Here is an 18,369-nt window from a genome sequence, read left to right on the forward strand (position 1 = left end):
ATATTTATTTATTAAACACCTACTTAATAGATTTTCTTAAACTGAAAAGAAATCAGCAAGAGAATGACTGAGTAGCCTGCTAGAGTTCAAGACTGAGTTAAAGAGGAGCCATCGCTACTTTAGGAGGCTGCACATAGGCCACAACTTCCTATTAACCCTAACGAGTGGGGGTGGGGCAGGCAGTGTGGAAACCAATAGCTTTCATATCAATGTATGCTCACCTGGAAAAATATGGAGGGACTTTGCTACTTGTAAAAAATAATATAATAAATAGATCTTGAACATAGGGAACCATACTGTTCTGATAATAAAATGCTTTCTATGAAAAAATTAAATAGATTGGGGACAGGGCAGAGAGCATTGTTAAGAAAGTAGTTGAAAGTGGTATCTGTGCGTTACAGACAGGAGAAGGAAGAAGTAGCCACGGTGGCCCTTAGACACTGCAGGAGCAGCCAACCAGCCCCTCACCTTGCTGAGGAATCCCACCCAGCTACTGGGTTTTGCATAGAAAAGTATGTCATGATTTTTCTGACAGCCCCATATAAGCCACCAGGGTCAGTGTGTCACAACCACCATTCATGCACCATTGTAATGTGGACAAGGCCAGTCTCATGGAAATGATCTCACTCAAACAGGCAAATAAACATGTAGAAAAGACAGTATATTTATCTCCATTTTATTTATTTTTATTTTTATTAGAAAAAAATTTTTAATTTTATTGTTTTATTTACATTTAATAACTGTACATCTTTATGACGTACAAATTGATTTTCTCCCAGCGCGAATACAGTACATATTAGTCAAGTCAAAGATAGTACCATGTGTTGCAATATATTGGGTTGTCTGGAAAGTCCTGATGCATTTTGGCATAGAAAAACACATCGTGACTTTCCTGACAACCCGGTACGTTATCATCAGCCAATAACTTTTCATTGCTGTGTCTATTAAATGTGATCCCGATCTCCGCCCTTGCAGCCCCATTTCCCATCCCGTATTACCCACCCCTCCCACCCTGTCTCTAGTACCCCCAGTTGCCCTCCGTTTCATTACACCTTCCAATCCTTCAGTTTCTGCCATAGAGGGCAAACATTCAGTATATATTGAGTGGGGACATACAATGTCTGTTTTTTTTTAAATTATTTTTTTATTTGTTTTAATTTGACCAGAGAGAGACAGAAAGAGAGAGAGAGAGTCCAGCACCTTAACTACCACACCACCTGCTGGTTCCCCATAATGCCTGTTTTTAATAGGTTGGCTTGCTTCACTTAGCATTTAATCTTCCATATTCATCCTCCTTGTGTCAAATATCAGGGTGTCTCTCTTTTTTTTTAAAAATCATATATATATTTTTAATTATACTTGGTATTTTATTTCTATGGCTAAAGAAGTCTGATTTCTCATAAAAACAGCAATTAAGAAATGACACTTCCCATTTTAGTGGCCCTTTTCTCTCTATTATCTCAGTTCCTTCCCAGTGAGATAACCCAATCTCATCCTATCTCGCAATTTTGACTGAAAAACAAAACAATCAGGCCAAAAGGATCTCATTGTGTTTTATAGCTGAATAGTATTCCATACATGTGCCACATTTTTAAACTTTTTTTCTTTCTAAGAGAGATTTTTGCTATAGGGTGCATGCACTTGCCAGAAAGACAGAGAGAGAGACAGAGAGAAGAAAGTGAGAAATCATGCCCCAGGGGGAATGGCCACACCGCAATCCCTTCTCCTCCATTCTCCTCTCAGGATCTTGGGCACGTACACACACATGCCTGGTGTGAATTTAAGCCACTGGGTCTGGGACTCGAACCACAGTCAACTATATGGGAGTCCAGCGACATAGCCATTACATTAACTGCTGGTCCTTAAGAGAGATTATTGTTATGGGGCACATGCACTCACAAGAGAGACAGAGAGACAGAAAGCAAGAAATCACCCCCCAGGGGGGATGGCCACACCACAAGCACTTCTCTTTTCTCCTCTTGGGATTTTGGCATGCACGCACATGCACCTGACATGAGTTTCAAGTTGCCAAGTCCAGGACCCGAGCCATGGTCAGCCATATGGGAGTCCAGTCATGTAACCAACCATTACACCATCTGCTGGTCACAATGTGCCACATTTTTAAAATCCATGCATCTGTTCTTGGACATTTGAGGGGATTCCATGTCCTAGAAATTGTAAATAATGCTGCAATAAACAAGTGTTTTTCTGACTGAGGGTTTTCTTATCCTCTTGAGTAGATACCTAAGAGTAGAATTACTCGAACTGCAGTCGACCATGTGGGAGTCCAGCACCTCTAATCACCGCACCACTGGTCAGCCCCCATTCTTTATTTTTTAAAATTTGAGATGAGAGACATGAAACTCTGAATCATTCTTAATCTTCATCATTTTTTTTTCTTTTAATTTGCTAGAGGGTGCCTGTGCTTGCCAGAGACAGAGAGAGAGAATGCACACCCCCATGGGGTGTGTTCATGTCGCAACCCCTTCTCCTCTTGGGCTCACACACGCATGTGCCCAGTGTGTTTTTCAAGTCACGGGGTCTGGGACTTGAAGTGCATGGTCAGCCTTAATCGTCATGCCATGGACTGGCCCTCCTCATAATTTTCTATCTCCCTTTTTCTTAGGAATATCTAGGAATCCCTTCACAGTATATTAAATTTATATGTGCTCATGTTCTATTTTGCACATAAGACAGAAGTTTCTTGATTGTAAGGAACACATTTACAGATTGTTTCATTCCCAGTGCCCTGCATGGTATGTGACAGATGGTAGATGCTCAACTTATATTGAATGAATAAGCAAAAGAGTTAGTACCTGAACAAAAGACCAATCTGGGTGCAGTGACACAAGCCTGTAATCCCAGCTCCATGGGAGGCTGAGGAAAGAGGGTTGCAAGTTCAAGACCCACCTGGACAATAAAGTGATATCTAGTCTTAGAAAAAAAAAATACCCCGTGTATCACAAGGTTGGTAGATATGAGGACCACCCATAAGTTCCCGGGACTTGGGGATCTTTTTTTTAGAATTACTTATTTAATTTTATTTATTTTTAATCTGCTGTAGGGCATTCATGCTTACCAGAGAGACAGGGAGAGAGAGTGAGGGAGAAAGTGAGAAAGCAAGCTGCCATGGTCGGTCATGTAGGAGTCTAGTGCCCCAACCACCATACCACCTGCTGGCCCTGGGACTTGTGGGTTTGAGACAGAGTCAGATCTTGGGAAATTTCAGGATATAACTGTAAAACATGATTTGATCCTGAAATGTCAGAACATTGCCCACCAATGCTGCCACCTCAGACCAATCTATATTGGAAAAATAAAAAAAGGACTTCAAAAAGTTGACATGAATTGGAGTTAAATTATAAACTTATTTTGGTACAAAAAGTTTAGAAATCCATGCATAGTTTTTTCAATGTATGTATTTTCTGTGAACTTTTTGATGACTCTTTCTGTAGGACTAAGAATCATAACATCACTTTTTTTAAGAGCTATACCTAAGGAGATTTCCTTCTGTGGTCCTACCAAGAATTCATAGCTTAAAAATGTATCTGTGTTGGGGCTGGCAGGTGGTTAAAGCGCTGAATTCCCACATGACCTACAGCAGTTTGAATCCCAACCCGGAGGCCTGAAAATCACGTTGGGCCTGTATCCATGCATGCCAAAAATCCCCAGAGGAGAAGAGAGAAGGAGGGGTTGTGGTGCAGCCATCCTTCTTGGCGGGTGATTTCTCACTTTCCTTCTTTCTGTCTCAGTGAGTATGTGTGCCTTATGGCAAAACACACACACACATGCACACACACACACACAACTATGTCTATATTTATATATCTCTGTATATTTCATGCCTTGTGTATTAAATTCTGAAAGTAGTTACAATGTAACAAGTAAAAATTACTTTTATTTTATCTTGGATCCAAGTCAACAAGCACTTATCAAGCACCTTTATATGACTAGCGACATCATAGTTGTGCTCTTGAATTCACGTGCAAGTAGGTACAATTCGAATTTCATAGCTTAGATTATTTTCCTCTCTTTATGAATACCAGAGGTTATATCAGACTCATCCCTAAAGAAGCAGAAGTACTGGTCTGGTCCCTTAACCTAGCAATTAAGAAAGCCAGATCCCACATGACCAACCATGGTTTGAATCTTAGGCCCAGTGGCTTGAAAAACACTCTAGGTAAGTATGCATACCTAAAATCCCGATAGGATGGAGAAATGGAGGAGAAGGGACTGTGGCACCCATGGGGGAGGGTATTTTCTCCCTTTTTCTGCCTCTGGAAAGCACACACCCTTTGTTTTATATAAATACACACAGACAATAGCTACATAGATATGTATGAATGTTATATTGAGTCGTTGGGAAAGTCATGATGCATTCTTGCATAGAAAAACATGCACGTGTATATATACACATATGTGTATATAATTTATATATTATACATACATACATACATACCTTATAAGGTATATCATACATTTATGCATATCACATACGTACATATCACTTATATATTATACATCACATACATGTATAATTTAAACACATACGCACATATGTATACACACATTATGTAAACTATTATGTAAAGTAATAGTTTACATATGTATATTAAACTATTATTCTCTGAGAGTGAAGCAGGAATAATTGGAGCTGATTTTGGTGTTCACTCCTGAGTTGTAGGGGCAGTACTGGGCCCTGGGCAAGGATGAACCAAATTCCATTGTTAGAATTTTCCTTGAAGAGGAAGTAACTGAGTGGTAGGTGAAGGTGCAGTGTGGAATGGGCTGCTTCGTGACAAAGTTCAAGGTCCCTTTGACACTATCGGGCTGTTGCCAGTGCGCTCTATCCCTTGGACTATTGGCCTGGCCTCCTCCCCTTGATGACTGCTTTACTGGTTCCTGTAGAAAGGACGTAGGTGGATTGTTTTTTTCTTAAACTTGGACTCACCGCAGTAGCTCACATTATCCAAACAAACAGGCTTTCATTTCGCCTTGGATTTTGAAAGGCTGGTCATTAATACCGGCCATGGGTCATCAGGTAGTCAAAAAGACAATGCAGGCATTTAACAGAATTCTTTCACCTCCTTTCTCACCTCTTCCTACCCTCGACTTTTCACCCATTACAAATCATTCTTTGTTGTTGCTGTCCTTTTATGTTTTTAAATTTACAGATGGGCATGTGATCTTAGTAGAGAGAGAGGGGAAAAGTGAGAAAGCACCCCTAACACCCAAGGGCATAGTCATGCTGTGGTTCCTTCTCTGTTTCATCTTCTTTTTGGGATTCTGGGCATGTATGTACACTCAGCCGGTGTGTTTCTCAGACTGATGGGGCTGGGACTCAAACCACATGGTCAGCCAATTGGGATCCAGTTTTCTCAACCAGCAGGCCAATACTGACCTGTAGGTCACTCATTCTTGATTAAGACCCAACCCCAGGGTAGGAAAAGGACCATTGAATGAGCAATTAAAAGACCTAAACACGAATTCTGGCTGTTCCACTTCCGGGTTGTGTGTTCCTAGGGCGACCTCTAAGCTTCTCTTCATCTGGGAAATGGCAGCGAAACCTACCTCACTGTAGGATGGCGAGGATCAGATAGCGAATGCCTGAGAATGGCAGGACTTCTTTGGAGAGATTTTTTTTTTCCGCTATAGGGCGCGTGCGCTCGCCAGAAAGAGAGAGACATAGAGACAGAAAGTGAGAAATCACTCCCCCAGGGAGGATGGTCACGCCACAATCCCTTCTCCTCCATTCTCCTTTCGGGATCTTGGGCACGCACGCACACGCGCCCGGAGTGAGTTTTAAGCCACCGGGTCCGGGACGCGAACTGCAGTCAACTACGTGGGAGTCCAGCGACATAGCCATTACGCTAACTTCTGGTTCCCAGAATGGCAGGACTTCTTATGTGTGGCACTCAATGAGTACTAGTTTGTTCTCCCCACTCTTTGGCTCCACCTAAACTTTAGGGTCCCTCTAGAGTTCTAGACCTAGGCACTTTTTTACCTGTAGATTTGTGAAAATAGAACCTCTACAAGTTAATATACCTGCCTGAAGCATTGCAGTGGGTGAGTAGCAGGACAAACATGTAATCCTCTTGCAACACACAGATCTAGTATTCTGCTTACCTCGCCACATGGCTGAGGGCTGCATGGTCAAGTGAGGTCCCTGGCTCGACAGGCTGGCTCCCCAAGAACTTCTGTCACCTCTCAAGTCTGTGCCCGCATGCTCATGATCTCTCCTTTCCTTATGGCAGGTTTTGGCCCCCAGCCAGTTCTTTGTCACAGTCCCACTGAGAGGCTTGGCCGGGTACAGCGAGGCCCGGGAGCAGCGCTGGCGGTACTACACCTTGCAGGGCTCCAGGCTTCCCTGCCCCCTGAGAGGCCCAGAGGGCCTGCAGCAGTGGCTGGAGGTGAAGCAGTTTATGAAGACCCTGTGGCAGTGGCACGAGGCAGATGTGAACATCGAGGGAGACATTGTGCCTGCTAAGGTCCTCCAGGTGTTCCGGAAGCTGGTAGAAAACGCAATGACAACCTGCCACCTCTCAGGTGAGCTGATCAGGAAAAGCACAAGGGAAGCTGTGGGTATTTCTCTTTTGTTCTAAAAAAAGTAACACTTAAATTTTGGGACTACCTGAAACCCACGCCCCTAAATTGAGACAATCCTTATGTGCTCTGCATTTCAGTTCAAGATCCATAATATGAATTACCCTGCTGTGACACATAAAAGATTGGAATTCATACTTACAAACACTCCCCTGGATTTAAGTAGACTTCTGCTCTTGCATAGGTGTGATAGACTGTGGGTTGAGCACCCTTTCCAGGATGTTTGCTTAAAAACTGAGGTGCACTTTTGGGGAACCAGCAGTTAGCGTAATGGCTATGTCGCTGGACTCCCACGTAGTTGACAGCGGTTCGCGTCCTGGACCCGGTGGCTTAAAACTCATGCCAAGCGCGTGTGCGTGTGTGCCCAAGATCCTGAGAGGAGAATGGAGGAGAAGGGATTGTGGCGTGACTATCCTCCCTGGGGGGTGATTTCTCGCTTTCTGTCTCTATGTCTCTCTCTGTCTGTCTGGCGAGCGCACGCGCCCTATAGTGAAAAACCTCTCAAAAAAAAAAAAAAAACTGAGGTGCACTTTTTAAAAAAGCACATGAGGTACCAGCAGGTGGCATAATGGTTACATTACTGGACTTCCATGTGTCTGACTGTGGGTGCAATCCCAGACCTGGCAACTTAAAACTCATTCCAGGTGTGTGTGCGTGCGTGCCCAAAATCCTGAGAGGAGGAGGAGAAGGGATTGTGGCATGGCCATCCCCCCTGGGGGGTGATTTCTCACTTTCTGTCTCTCTGGTGAGCACATGTGTCCTATAGCAAAAATCTCTCTCTAAACCTTCCCCCCAACCCCAAATGATTCTCAAATCCCCTGTCTTCATTGCTAGCATATTCCTCCTATAACAGTCTCCCCCTGGCTGCAGTACCTTGATATGTTGAGATGACACCAACTTGTACCAAAACGCAAAATCCAGACGCCATGGAGAACTAAGTTTGACAAAGCCGACATGTTAAGCTGCTGTGCAGTGTGGCAAATGCATGTGTGCACGCACGCACACACACACACCCTTTATACTCACACAAAGTGAAAAGGTGAATTTCAAACTGGAAAAAAGTGGCCGATTCCCTTAACTAGAAAAAAATAGTTTATAAGAAAATAAGAAAAAGAATTAAATGAGCTGGCCAATAAAAATAAAGAACAACAAGAACAAGAACAAAATAGATCACAGGAAAAGAATAAAATAAGAAAAGACATTTCATCTATGTACATTCACATACCCAACCAAAGGGTGGAGGTAAAAAGTGTGACCATGTTCAATATAGGGGTAGGCCTGGTGAGATGGGCATTTTTGTATATTATACTTAGAAGTGTAAATTAGTGCCTTCTTTTTTTTTTTGGAGAGGTTTTTGCTATAGGGCGTGTGCGCTTGCCAGACAGAGAGACATAGAGACAGAAAGTGAGAAATCACCCCCAGGGGTGATGGTCACGCCACAATCCCTTCTCCCTTCTCCTCCATTCTCCTCTCAGGATCTTGGGCACACATGCACACGCGCCTGGCGTGAGTTTTAAGACACCGGGTCCAGACGCGAACCGCGGTCAACTATGTGGGAGTCCAGCGACATAGCCATTACGCTAACTGCTGGTTCCCGGTGCCTTCTTTTTAAGGGTAATTTGTCCATTTTTATTTTCCTAATGTGGGTACTTTAGAGTTCAACAATTCTAATTCTATAAATTTATTTTTAAGGATTATTTATTATAATTTTATTTATTCATTCATTTATTTTAATTTGACCAGAGAGAGACACAGAGAGAGAGAGAGAGAGGAAAGTGAGAAAGCAAGTCACCAGTCCGGGACTCGAACTGTGGTCAGCCATGTGAAGTGTCTAGCACCTTAACCACCACACCACCTGCATTCTACAAATACGCAAAAATATATGCACAAGGATATCCTCTGCCATGAGTGTTACAATGGTAAATAACTAAAAATGATCTTAGTGTCTCACAAAGGGAAGTTGGCTAAATAAATGATCAGCCTCTGCCCACGAACTACTCTGCAGCCTTTAAAAAGAATGTGGCACACAAGTGTACCTGCGGGCACACACTCGGAGCTACGAAAAGTGCATATGTGAGGGAATTAAGTGAAAAACCTAATTGCTGGGGCCAGCAGGTGATGTAGTGGTTAAGGTGCCAGGTTCCCACATGGTTGTCCTGGATCTGGCAGCTTAAAAATCATAGTGGGTGCGTGTGCATGTGTGCATGCCCAAAATCCCAGGAGGAGAATGGAGGAGAAGAGATTGCAGTGTGACCATCCATCCTGGGAGCAGAGGGGGCGCACGGTGATTTCTCACTTTCTCTCTCACTGTCTGTGTCTCTCTCTGATGAGTGCATGCCCCCTATGGCAAAACAAAACAAAAACAAAAACTGCCGAACAATCTGAGATTGCATATGTATACAGAGACAAGGATGCATTGTTAAGTACATTTGCTCCTCTAGACAGAATTCTTCAGAAAGGTTCCATAATGGTAATTATTTGAATCAATTATTTAATTAATTTGTACTATATAAAAAATGTTTTCCGGGATTATTTCATTTAAACTTCATCATAACCCTATAGAATAAAAAACAAAGTTCCTATCTATTTTATAGATGAGAAAACTGAGACCTAGATTAAGTAACTTGGCGGAGGCTCCACACCCAGTGTCAGAGTGAGCTGCAGGAGCAGGGTGTGCCACAGGCTGACAGCAGCGTTTGCTTGCCTCTGACACTCGGTGACATTAACAGTGAAAGTGCAAATAGGAGATTCAAACTGGGCCAGGTTGACAAGGTGCTTTCAGTAAATAATGCTAAGTGCCAGATGTCTCGTGTGCCTGTCTGGGCGGCTCTGATGAGACACAGACAATAAGCCCTTTATCACATCCCAGCTAAAGAGAGAGATGTTTTCCTTTTGAATAACCTAACACAATAAATGAGCTTCCATGTTCTCTGACCAAAGAAAAGCAAAATCACAGATTCCAATTCAAAACAGCTCATCGTCATCTCGAATGAAGACAAACAAACAAAAACTCTAGTTGCTTTTGAAAGAAGGGGAAGCAAATTAGAGAGGAGAAAATTCTAGTACATGAGCTAGATAAATTTACCAGATGCATTTATTTTCTCACCTCTCTGCCTGGGAAGTAAGGCTGTGGGGGCTTCTTTTCACTCAGTTGACCCTTTAAAACGTTGGCAGTGACATGCTTTGAAGTATTTTATAATTACAGGGCATGTGATGATGAAGACATCTGAGGCTAGGCTGGCTTAGTGAATAGTAGAAACAAATACTATCTAAGAGACTTTGACTCAGATATTGGGCAGGTTAAGCTGAATCTCCATCAAAGGCATGTGAGTAAGAGGACAGAAGTTGTCCTTAAATCATCAGAACTGAGACCACCGGATGGCATAGCAGTTATGTCACTGGACTCCCACATGACAGACCATGGTTTGAGTCCCAGATCGGGTGGCTTAAAAATGGGTATGCGTGTGTGGATGCCCAAGATCTCAGGAGGAGAATGGAGGAGAAGGGATTGCAGTGTGGCCATGTCCCCGGGGGGTGATTCTTGCTTTCTGTCTGTCTCTCTGGTGGGGGGGGTGATGTTCTCACTTTCCCTCTCACTGTGTCTGTCTCTCTCTCTGGAGAGGGCACCTGACCTAAGGCAAAAATCTGGAAAAATTTTTAATAAAATTTTACCAGAACACCTGGGCAAAGAGAAAAAAAAAAAAAAAGGGAAGGAAGGAAAAGAAAAATGGCATTGGCCTTCTGTATGTTTGCATCGCTCTGAAAGCCACTCTCTAGGTGTTTCAGTGAAAAGGAAAAGGATATTGAGGAATGGTTCGATTTTATTTTACAGTGGCAAATACCATACGTTTATGTTTTATTCTATGGCTCTTTCAGATGGGCCTTCTCAAAACAATCCATTAATTTAAAAGAAAAGGTACCATAAAGGGCCGAATGGTGGAAGGTGGAGCTAAAAATCCATTGACAATGAGATTTTCTACTACTGCTCTAACTGCAGTCTGGTTTTCATGTAAACGCCCCCATCCTTGACGTGCCATTGGCATTATGAAAGTTGCCCTACCTGTTGCAAGGAGCTGGTACGTGCACCTGCTTGCAAACTCCTTCAGTGAGTTGTATTGAGCAAAGCTTTCTTACCTCATGGTCTCTGGTCATTTCCCATCAGGCAAGGTCAGAATGCTAACTCACCGCTCTGCTGTTTGGGTTGCCATGGAAACATCCACATGTCAAGTGGAGCTAGAGCTGGTCCCCACAGTGGAGATCCACAGGGCCTGGTCCAGGAAAGCCCAGTGGCCTCGATGTCTGAAGCGTTGGCCTTCCCCAGACAGAGTGGAGTGCATCAAGGTATTGGGGGGCGTGGGACCCCGGCTCACCAGAACAGGAACCTCACTGCTTAATCAATCACAGCACTCACTGACTGGTAGCCAGTTTCTGAAGGGGAGTCGAGGCCTCACTAGATCAGTGATTTCTAATGCACGCGTCCCAGACCAGCAGCAGTGGCACCTGAGAACTTGCTAGAAATTTAGATTCTCGGACCACACACTGCACCTGCTGACTGGGACTCTGTGGGCAGAGCCCAACAATCTGCGCTTTAACAAGCCTCCCACGACTTTGACCCTGGCTCAGGCTGCAGGACTGCTGCAGGAGAGGAAGTGGACACAGCTCCCTGCCCTTTACCATCCACATGCGAGGTGGTTTGTGGGCTCCCTACACCCCTCCTCTTGTCCCCATGTAAGACGGCCTGCCTGCCCAGTGACAGACTCCCTAGACTAGCGGGCTGCTTCGGAAATGTCATTCGACTTCGACAAGTATGGCCCTTCTCATCTTCCCAATATTTTTCTCTTCTTCCAGTCATTTGGGTATAACTTGTTGGCCTATTCAAGTTATCACTGGCAGCTGAGCTTCTTGCGGGCCGAGCGGGTGTTGCTAGAACAGCTGGATGAAGACGGGGGCTGCCGCAGGAGGTGTCTTCAGGTCTTGAGACAGCTCAAAGAGGACGTGTGGTGCCCGGGGCGGAGACCGGTTATCACGTCCTGCCATCTGCAGGTGAGTGTGGGCACGGGGGTGCAGGGTCTGGGCAACTGTGGTTAGGTGGTTCCCCTGTGTAGCCTCTGGAGGGGGCCAGAACCACTCAGAAGGGGCACGTGTGTGCACATGTGTGCATGTGTGTGTGTCCATAGTCAACTCAGGATAGAGCTCTAGTCTTCAAATTTGCCATCCCACAAAGTATTACTCACTGTGGAAATATGTAATACACTTCAGTTGCAGGTATGGACACAACATTCCTGTTCAGGTAAACTCTGCCTCTTTCCTTTCCCTCTTATAGGTTCTCTCTCTCCATACACACACACACACACACACACACACACACACACACACACATCTTCTCTACCACCCCTTCTTCTAAAAACAAAACTGAAAATTTACTTACTTATTTCTCCCATGAGTGGGAGAAACAGAGAGATAGTACCCCTAAGTGGGTCTTGATGCAGAAATCCACCTCCAGCTTTAGCCAACCCGGATCATGGGCATGCATGTGCCTGGTGCACTCAGGGAGGTCTCCAGACACAAACCCAGAGCCTTCCTTCACAGGTCAGCCTTACAATACATCACCTTTGACCACTATGCCACCATCTGGCTTCATCCACCCTCTACCCTTCTGCCCTTCACCTCTTTCTAGCAATATTTCATTCGACAGACCAACACAAGTGCCCACTACATACTGGAAACCCTGCTCAGGTTCCAAAGTGAGCTACGGTGTGGTTTCTGCTCCAGCCTTTGACAAAGCTGTGTTTTCTCCCACTCAAGTCCAAGTGCAACTGTTTGTGCATACACAGATACGCTACATGCAGAGGGAAATCCAGGGGTTCTTGAAGCTGCTGCACAGATATTGCAGTAAATCAGGCTTTGGATCTTCCCAGTCATAGGCCAGAATTGGCCCTTGCTCTGCCAGCGTCTACCTCCAGTAGCCGCAAACCCAACATCATGCATTCATTAATGCATTTGCTCACTCACTCGTGCATTCGGCAAATGTCGGTTGACAATACTCTGGGCTACAGTATCTGCAGGAAACCTATAGAGTACCCTAGTACCTGTGTGCTGCACACCCGGAGGAACAAGCATGAGCAAACAGATGTGCCTCCTGCTCCTATGGAGTTTCTGGTCTAGCAGAGAGATAGACGTTGGTGAGACCAGCCCAGACTCCCCTTGTGGAGTCACACAGCAAGGGGAACACTACAAAGTAGTGACGGGGCTGGGGTCTTCCCTGGAGAGGTGGCCTTTGGTCACACTCCTGACTCCCTCTTTTTCAAGATGTGAGCCACACTGAGTGAACTGGACTCGTGTAAGAGTGTTCAGCACATGGGCAGGGAGGTGTTGGACCCCTGCAGGACCCCACAGCTCCAGCCTAGCTAGTCCATCCAGGAGCTTGCTTTTCTCTCTGACCCCAGGAAGGAAAGGGTGCTTTTCTACACAGGCCAACTCAGGTCCTTGGGGCAGCCATCGTTGGTTGGTGCCTTCCCGTGCTTGCTCTCATTTGACGGGTGAAACGGTCTTCTAGGCCCTGCTACTCTTTCTATAAAGTAACCGACTTCAGGGCAAACACCACACTGGTCTAGTTCACTGCCAACCCCCAGCAATTCTCCCAAGACTTTGTACATGTGGCTCAGGAAATATCTGTCGAATAAATGAATGAATGAATTGAATCTTACTCAATTTTTCTTTCTTTTTTCTTTGGGGAAGGGGGGTTGCTATAGGGAGTGTGCGCTCACCAGAAAGACAGAGAAAGACAGAGAGACAGAAAACGAGAAATCACCCTCCAGGGGGAATGGCCACTCTGCAATCCCTCCCCCCCCCATTATCCTCTGGGGATCTTGGGCACACACGCACACGCGCCCAGTGTGAGTTTAAGCCACCGGGTCTGGGACTCAAACCGCGGTCGACTACATGGGAGTCCAGTGACATAGCCATTACGCTAACTGCTGGTCCCCAATTTTTCTTTCTTACACAAAATCACCAGCCTTTTCTTTGCTTCTTTATCTTTTCTGATAACCTATCCTCCCTGAGCTACCCAAGAATCTGTTTTTTTTTTTTTAATCGTTATAGTGTATCAAATCATTTTATTTTATCCTGAAAAGTCCAAGACAATGTCAAACTTCCTTAGAGGTGTTTAAAACACAAAATGCAGTTCCAAATCTCACATGTGATACCCTTTTAAAAAAATATTTTTAGTACTCCCCCCCTCCTTAACATGTTAAAGGAGACTGAACAATTGCATCTGAATCTCTTTGCACACATTGGAGAATTCTGCTGGAGTTTCAACATCCTCAACATGATACCAAACATGTTCCCCTAAAAACACACAACCTGTTCTCCTGGAACAAAGGGCACATGCTTTCAGAAAATAATTTGATTTTTTTTTTTTTTCTTTTTGGGTGGCATTCACTTCTTTCTTACTTGCCTTTCTCCAAGCCACAGTAGGAGAGGCAGCCCTAATGAGCACACTCCAGTCTGTCTCATATTAAAATCTCATCATCTTAATAGTTGACTTCACCGCCTCTCCATTAAGATGGATGGAAACACCATGAAGTGGCACGCACGTTGGAGACAAGATTGGATAAGCCATCCTGGGACTCTGGGCCCCTTGCTTGTTCTCAAAATTGCATTCCACCCAGGGGTTTACTTCTGTCCCAAAGGTGCCTAAATCACCTGGAGATTTTAAGGCAACTCCTTAAAGATTCTTTTTCAGTCCTTCCTGACCCAACTACATGGCAAAATAGAATTATACATAATAAGGGTGGATGTTTTTATTTTTATTTATTTATTTATTTATTTTTGAGAGATTTTTTGCTATAGGGAGTGCGTGCTTGCCAGAAAGACAGAGAGACAGAGAGACAGAAAGCAAGAAATCACCCCCCGGGGGGATGGTCATGCCACAATCCCTTCTCCGCCATTCTTCTCTCGGGATCTTGGGGCACGCACGCACACACACCCAGCATGATTTTAAGCCACTGGGTCCAGGACTTGAACCATGGTTGACTACATGGGAGTCCAGTGATGTAGTCATTATGCCATCTGCTTGTCCCTTTATTTATTTATATCTCAAATTGTTTTTTTCCGGGAGAGAGAGAGAGAGACAGGCAGACAGCCTTGATAGGCTCCTGTCCAGTTATGATCCCCTTCCTTTGCCTTCTTGCTAGTTAGGATCTTAGGATGTATGCTGGGTGTGTTTCAGGTCAACTCTGGATCCATACCCACAGTGGGCGCATGGCTTTCGTCACTGCAGATCACTGTGCTACTTGCTGACCTGTGCTATCACCGCTGGGCCAAGCAAGGGTGTTGTTACAAAGGGGGTGATGTGTGGGGAGGAGAGAGACAAACAGGAATACCTTTTCCTCAGTCTTCCATCTCTGGTCCCCAGGCAGCATTCCCGTACATTCAGTTGCTCACTCTCTCAGAATAACCGTGACTGGTGACAGGGTGTCAGACGTTAGATGATGGCCTCAGTGTGTTGGATCCTTGCCGGAACTTTAGTCTGGGGGAAAGTGAAAGAGGTTGGGTTGAACACAGCATCAGGAAGGATGTGGCACTCGAAGTCACCCTACCTTAAGTCTGACCCCGTCTTAGAGGGTCCTTCCCGCCTCCTTAAAGATTGTCTCATGTGGAGCGAGAGCTGGTCTTTCTTTGGCTCATTTATTCCTGAAACCCACTCCAAAGTATATGGGCTTAACTATAAGTGGCTTTATTGCTTTAGTTTGTTTAGGGAGATAAAAAGCTTAACAACCAAGAGAAATTAGCACTTTGTATGGTATCTAGGTTATCTTGACTAGCATGAAATGATGTCTGACTCATTTCTTTGAACATAAATCAACAAATACTCAATATCTTGTTATGAACCTACAGCTGCTCTTGAAAGAAAGACTGAATACAAAGCACTCAACAACTAAACCATAATAATAATGATTAACAGCACAATGATTAATTTATCCCTTTGCTTAGTAAATGTTTATTGACTGCCTCTCGTGGGCTGGTCCCTCTGATAGGGACTAGTGACATAATAGTGACTAAAACTAAATGTAGTCCACTATTGTTATTAAATTTATAGTCTATTAGGGGAGGTAAGAAAGTCAAGTAATCATGCAAATACAAAAACTACCGCTGTCATTGTTGTGTTATATAAGAAGTACACCACTAAGAAAAAGTGTAATGGGTATAGTAGAGAAGTTGGATCTCATGAGAGAGTGTCCTAGACAAAGAAGGGAAGAAAGTGTTTTATGCATAGACTGTGCAAAGGCCCTGTGGTAGAAGAGAGCAGGAAATGAGGCCTATATCCTAGAGGGGGAGAACATGGGACAAGATGAGGCTGAAAAGAAGATAGGGACTGGACCTTAAAAAACAAACTATGGGGGCCAACGGGTAGTGTAGTGGTTAAGGTGCTGGACTCTCACTTAGTTGACTGCTGTTTGAGTCCTGGACCCAGAGACTTGAAATCATGCCAGATGCACGTGTGTGCATGTCCAAAATCCTGAGAGGAGAATGGAGAAGAAGGGATTGTGGCGTGGTCATCCCTTTGGGGGGTGTGTGTGTGATTTCTTGCTGTCTCCATCTCTCTCTCTGGTGAGTGCACACAACCTATAGCAAAAATCTCTCTCAAAACAAACAAATTATATTAAGGATTGTTATGTTAACCAACAATGAGGAGACTTTGAAGGATTTTAGATAAGAAGGAGGTGTGGATTTACATTTCAAAGAGATGTGATATGAATGGTGACCGTGTTCGATGGTGCCAAGGAGAGGTGTAGACTGGTGAGATGGCTGTGGCAGAGGTCCAGGTGACAGGTGGTGGCAGTGTGGAAGAGAATGGTCATGTTGGAGATGAAGATAGGTGGGTAAATTTGAGATATTCTTAGGCAGGAGGATTGGCAGGATTTGGCTGGGATAGTGAGGGAGAAGGTCGCACCTAGGTGTGTGTCTTGAGTCACTCACTGGATCAGCAACTCTGGAGGCAGATCAGGTTTGTGAGGGAAATCCGAGTTCAGTTTGGACATGCTGAAACTGAGATAATGTTTAGATATCCAAGAGATATCTCTTAGATAGGAGATCAGAGGAGACATCTGGGCTAGAGGAAAAGGTAAGAATGCACTATGTTGAGGGGGATTAAAGTCATTGTTTGGGAGAAACAGCTGGGGAATAGGTGTAGAGCTGGAAAGGAAGGCCCAGAACTGAGCCTCCAGGTCCACATTTAGAGACCACTAAAAAGGAGTAGCTTGCCAGCGAGCAGTCGTAACACTAGGAGAAAACCCAGAGAGAGGACTGGCAAGTGAAGAATGGCTCCAGAGGGAACACATGGATGAGAGCACAGGCTCTGTTGAAAGGTCAGGGAAGGGGAAGGCTGAAAAAGGCCTGAGCGATCTGGAAACACGGAACTCCGCTGGATGGCATATGAGGATTAGCAGCGGAAGAATCCACACTGGAGTGGCTCAAGGCAGAGAATGGGAGGAGAGGAACTGGTAACCAAGGACAGAGCTGACTCTCCGAAGCCTCGATCTGCAGGGAGAGGGCAGGAGGGAGATGGGGGGCTTGGGGAGCAGAAGCATCGTAAACAGGCTGAAAAACCATTGAGGGCAAGTGACCAGCCCTGCACGGCTTCTGGAAGGTGGACTTTGTGCTTTGTGGCGGGAGTGGCCCCAGGTAGGGGGAATGGTGGGTGCAGAGAGGAGCAGAGGAGGGGCCCATGTAGGCAGAACTGTCTAGCTTGGGGAGGTTGAGAGTTTTTATTTCCCCCATAATGTAGGAGAAAAAGGCCTCTGCCATCAGTGGGGCATTAGAGCTTTCAGGAGAGTGGCGACTGTTGAGCATGTCAGAGGAGCGTGAGAGAATAAATTCACACGGAGGTGCCCGAGACCAGCTGGGCAAGGCCGAGGCTGGGATCACGAATTCCTGGCAGATTCCATTTGGCCTGGGTAATTCCTTTGTCCCTCCTGCCAAGGCTATCTAAGTGCAGTCATGGTCCCTGAAGACACTCTCCTGGCTTGCCAGAATCGAAGTCTGACACCGCTCCTTCCCTCCCTAGACAGTGCTCTTTTGGACGTGTGAGAAATATCCCCACTCCAAAGACTGGCAGGACGTCGGCAAAGCGTTTCTACGCCTGGTGAGGAAACTGCACAAGTGTGTGAGCCAGCGCTTTCTGAAACACTACTTCGTCCCCACGACCAACCTCCTGCGCTGCGCCAGCCCGAGCGAACTGGACGCTGTGGCCCACAAGCTGGCCCTCTTCCTGAAGAACCCCCAGATCAGCCTGCCCTGAGACCACTCCTGCCTGGGGGGCTCTCGGCCCTTCATTCCGGCTTGATCATGTTCTCTGGATGGTTCCTCAGTCAAGGGTCAGGATCCTGCTCTGGAGAGAGGTGACCAATGACAGAGGTGATTTATCAGCCCAGAAGCACTTCAGAGGGAGACGATGATGCCCGAGAGGCCTGAGCAGGCCTCCCTGGGGCCAAGCGGAGCATTTCGGCCTAAGCTACCTCTCTTGGGGACGGCGCTCATCAAGCCTCCCGCAGCCAGGGATCCTGCACAGGCGACCCTCCTGAATTTGTTTTCCCTTGTTCTGGATGAGGGGAGACAGAGCCCTGGAAGGCCAGGCATGAGCCTGCTGCCCGGGAGTGTTCACTGAACATGCGTTCTCAGCTTTCCAGCTGTAATATGCCTCCCTCAGAGCGGGGTGTGAGCTGATGGGGAGGCACTCGACCAGCAACAGAGTGTGGCTGGGGG

The 18,369-nt window shown here is 45.5% G+C and overlaps 1 protein-coding gene across 1 annotated transcript in view; it reads left to right on the forward strand.

Annotated features, from left to right (window-relative positions):
- The window catches only part of MAB21L3 (mab-21 like 3), a 30,572-nt gene extending 12,222 nt beyond the window's left edge, over positions 1 to 18,350 (forward strand). Inside the window, exons 3-6 of the mRNA XM_027765510.1 lie at positions 6,255 to 6,546; positions 10,766 to 10,944; positions 11,452 to 11,646; positions 17,672 to 18,350. Coding sequence (XP_027621311.1) covers positions 6,255 to 6,546; positions 10,766 to 10,944; positions 11,452 to 11,646; positions 17,672 to 17,905 — 900 coding nt within the window. The 3' untranslated portion in view covers positions 17,906 to 18,350. The remainder of the gene's footprint in view (positions 1 to 6,254; positions 6,547 to 10,765; positions 10,945 to 11,451; positions 11,647 to 17,671) is intronic.
- The last annotated feature ends 19 nt before the right edge of the window (positions 18,351 to 18,369 follow it).

Source organism: Tupaia chinensis, unplaced genomic scaffold, assembly GCF_000334495.1.
Source record: "Tupaia chinensis unplaced genomic scaffold, TupChi_1.0 Scaffold138517_1, whole genome shotgun sequence".
In the NCBI taxonomy this organism is placed as follows: Eukaryota; Metazoa; Chordata; class Mammalia; order Scandentia; family Tupaiidae; genus Tupaia; species Tupaia belangeri.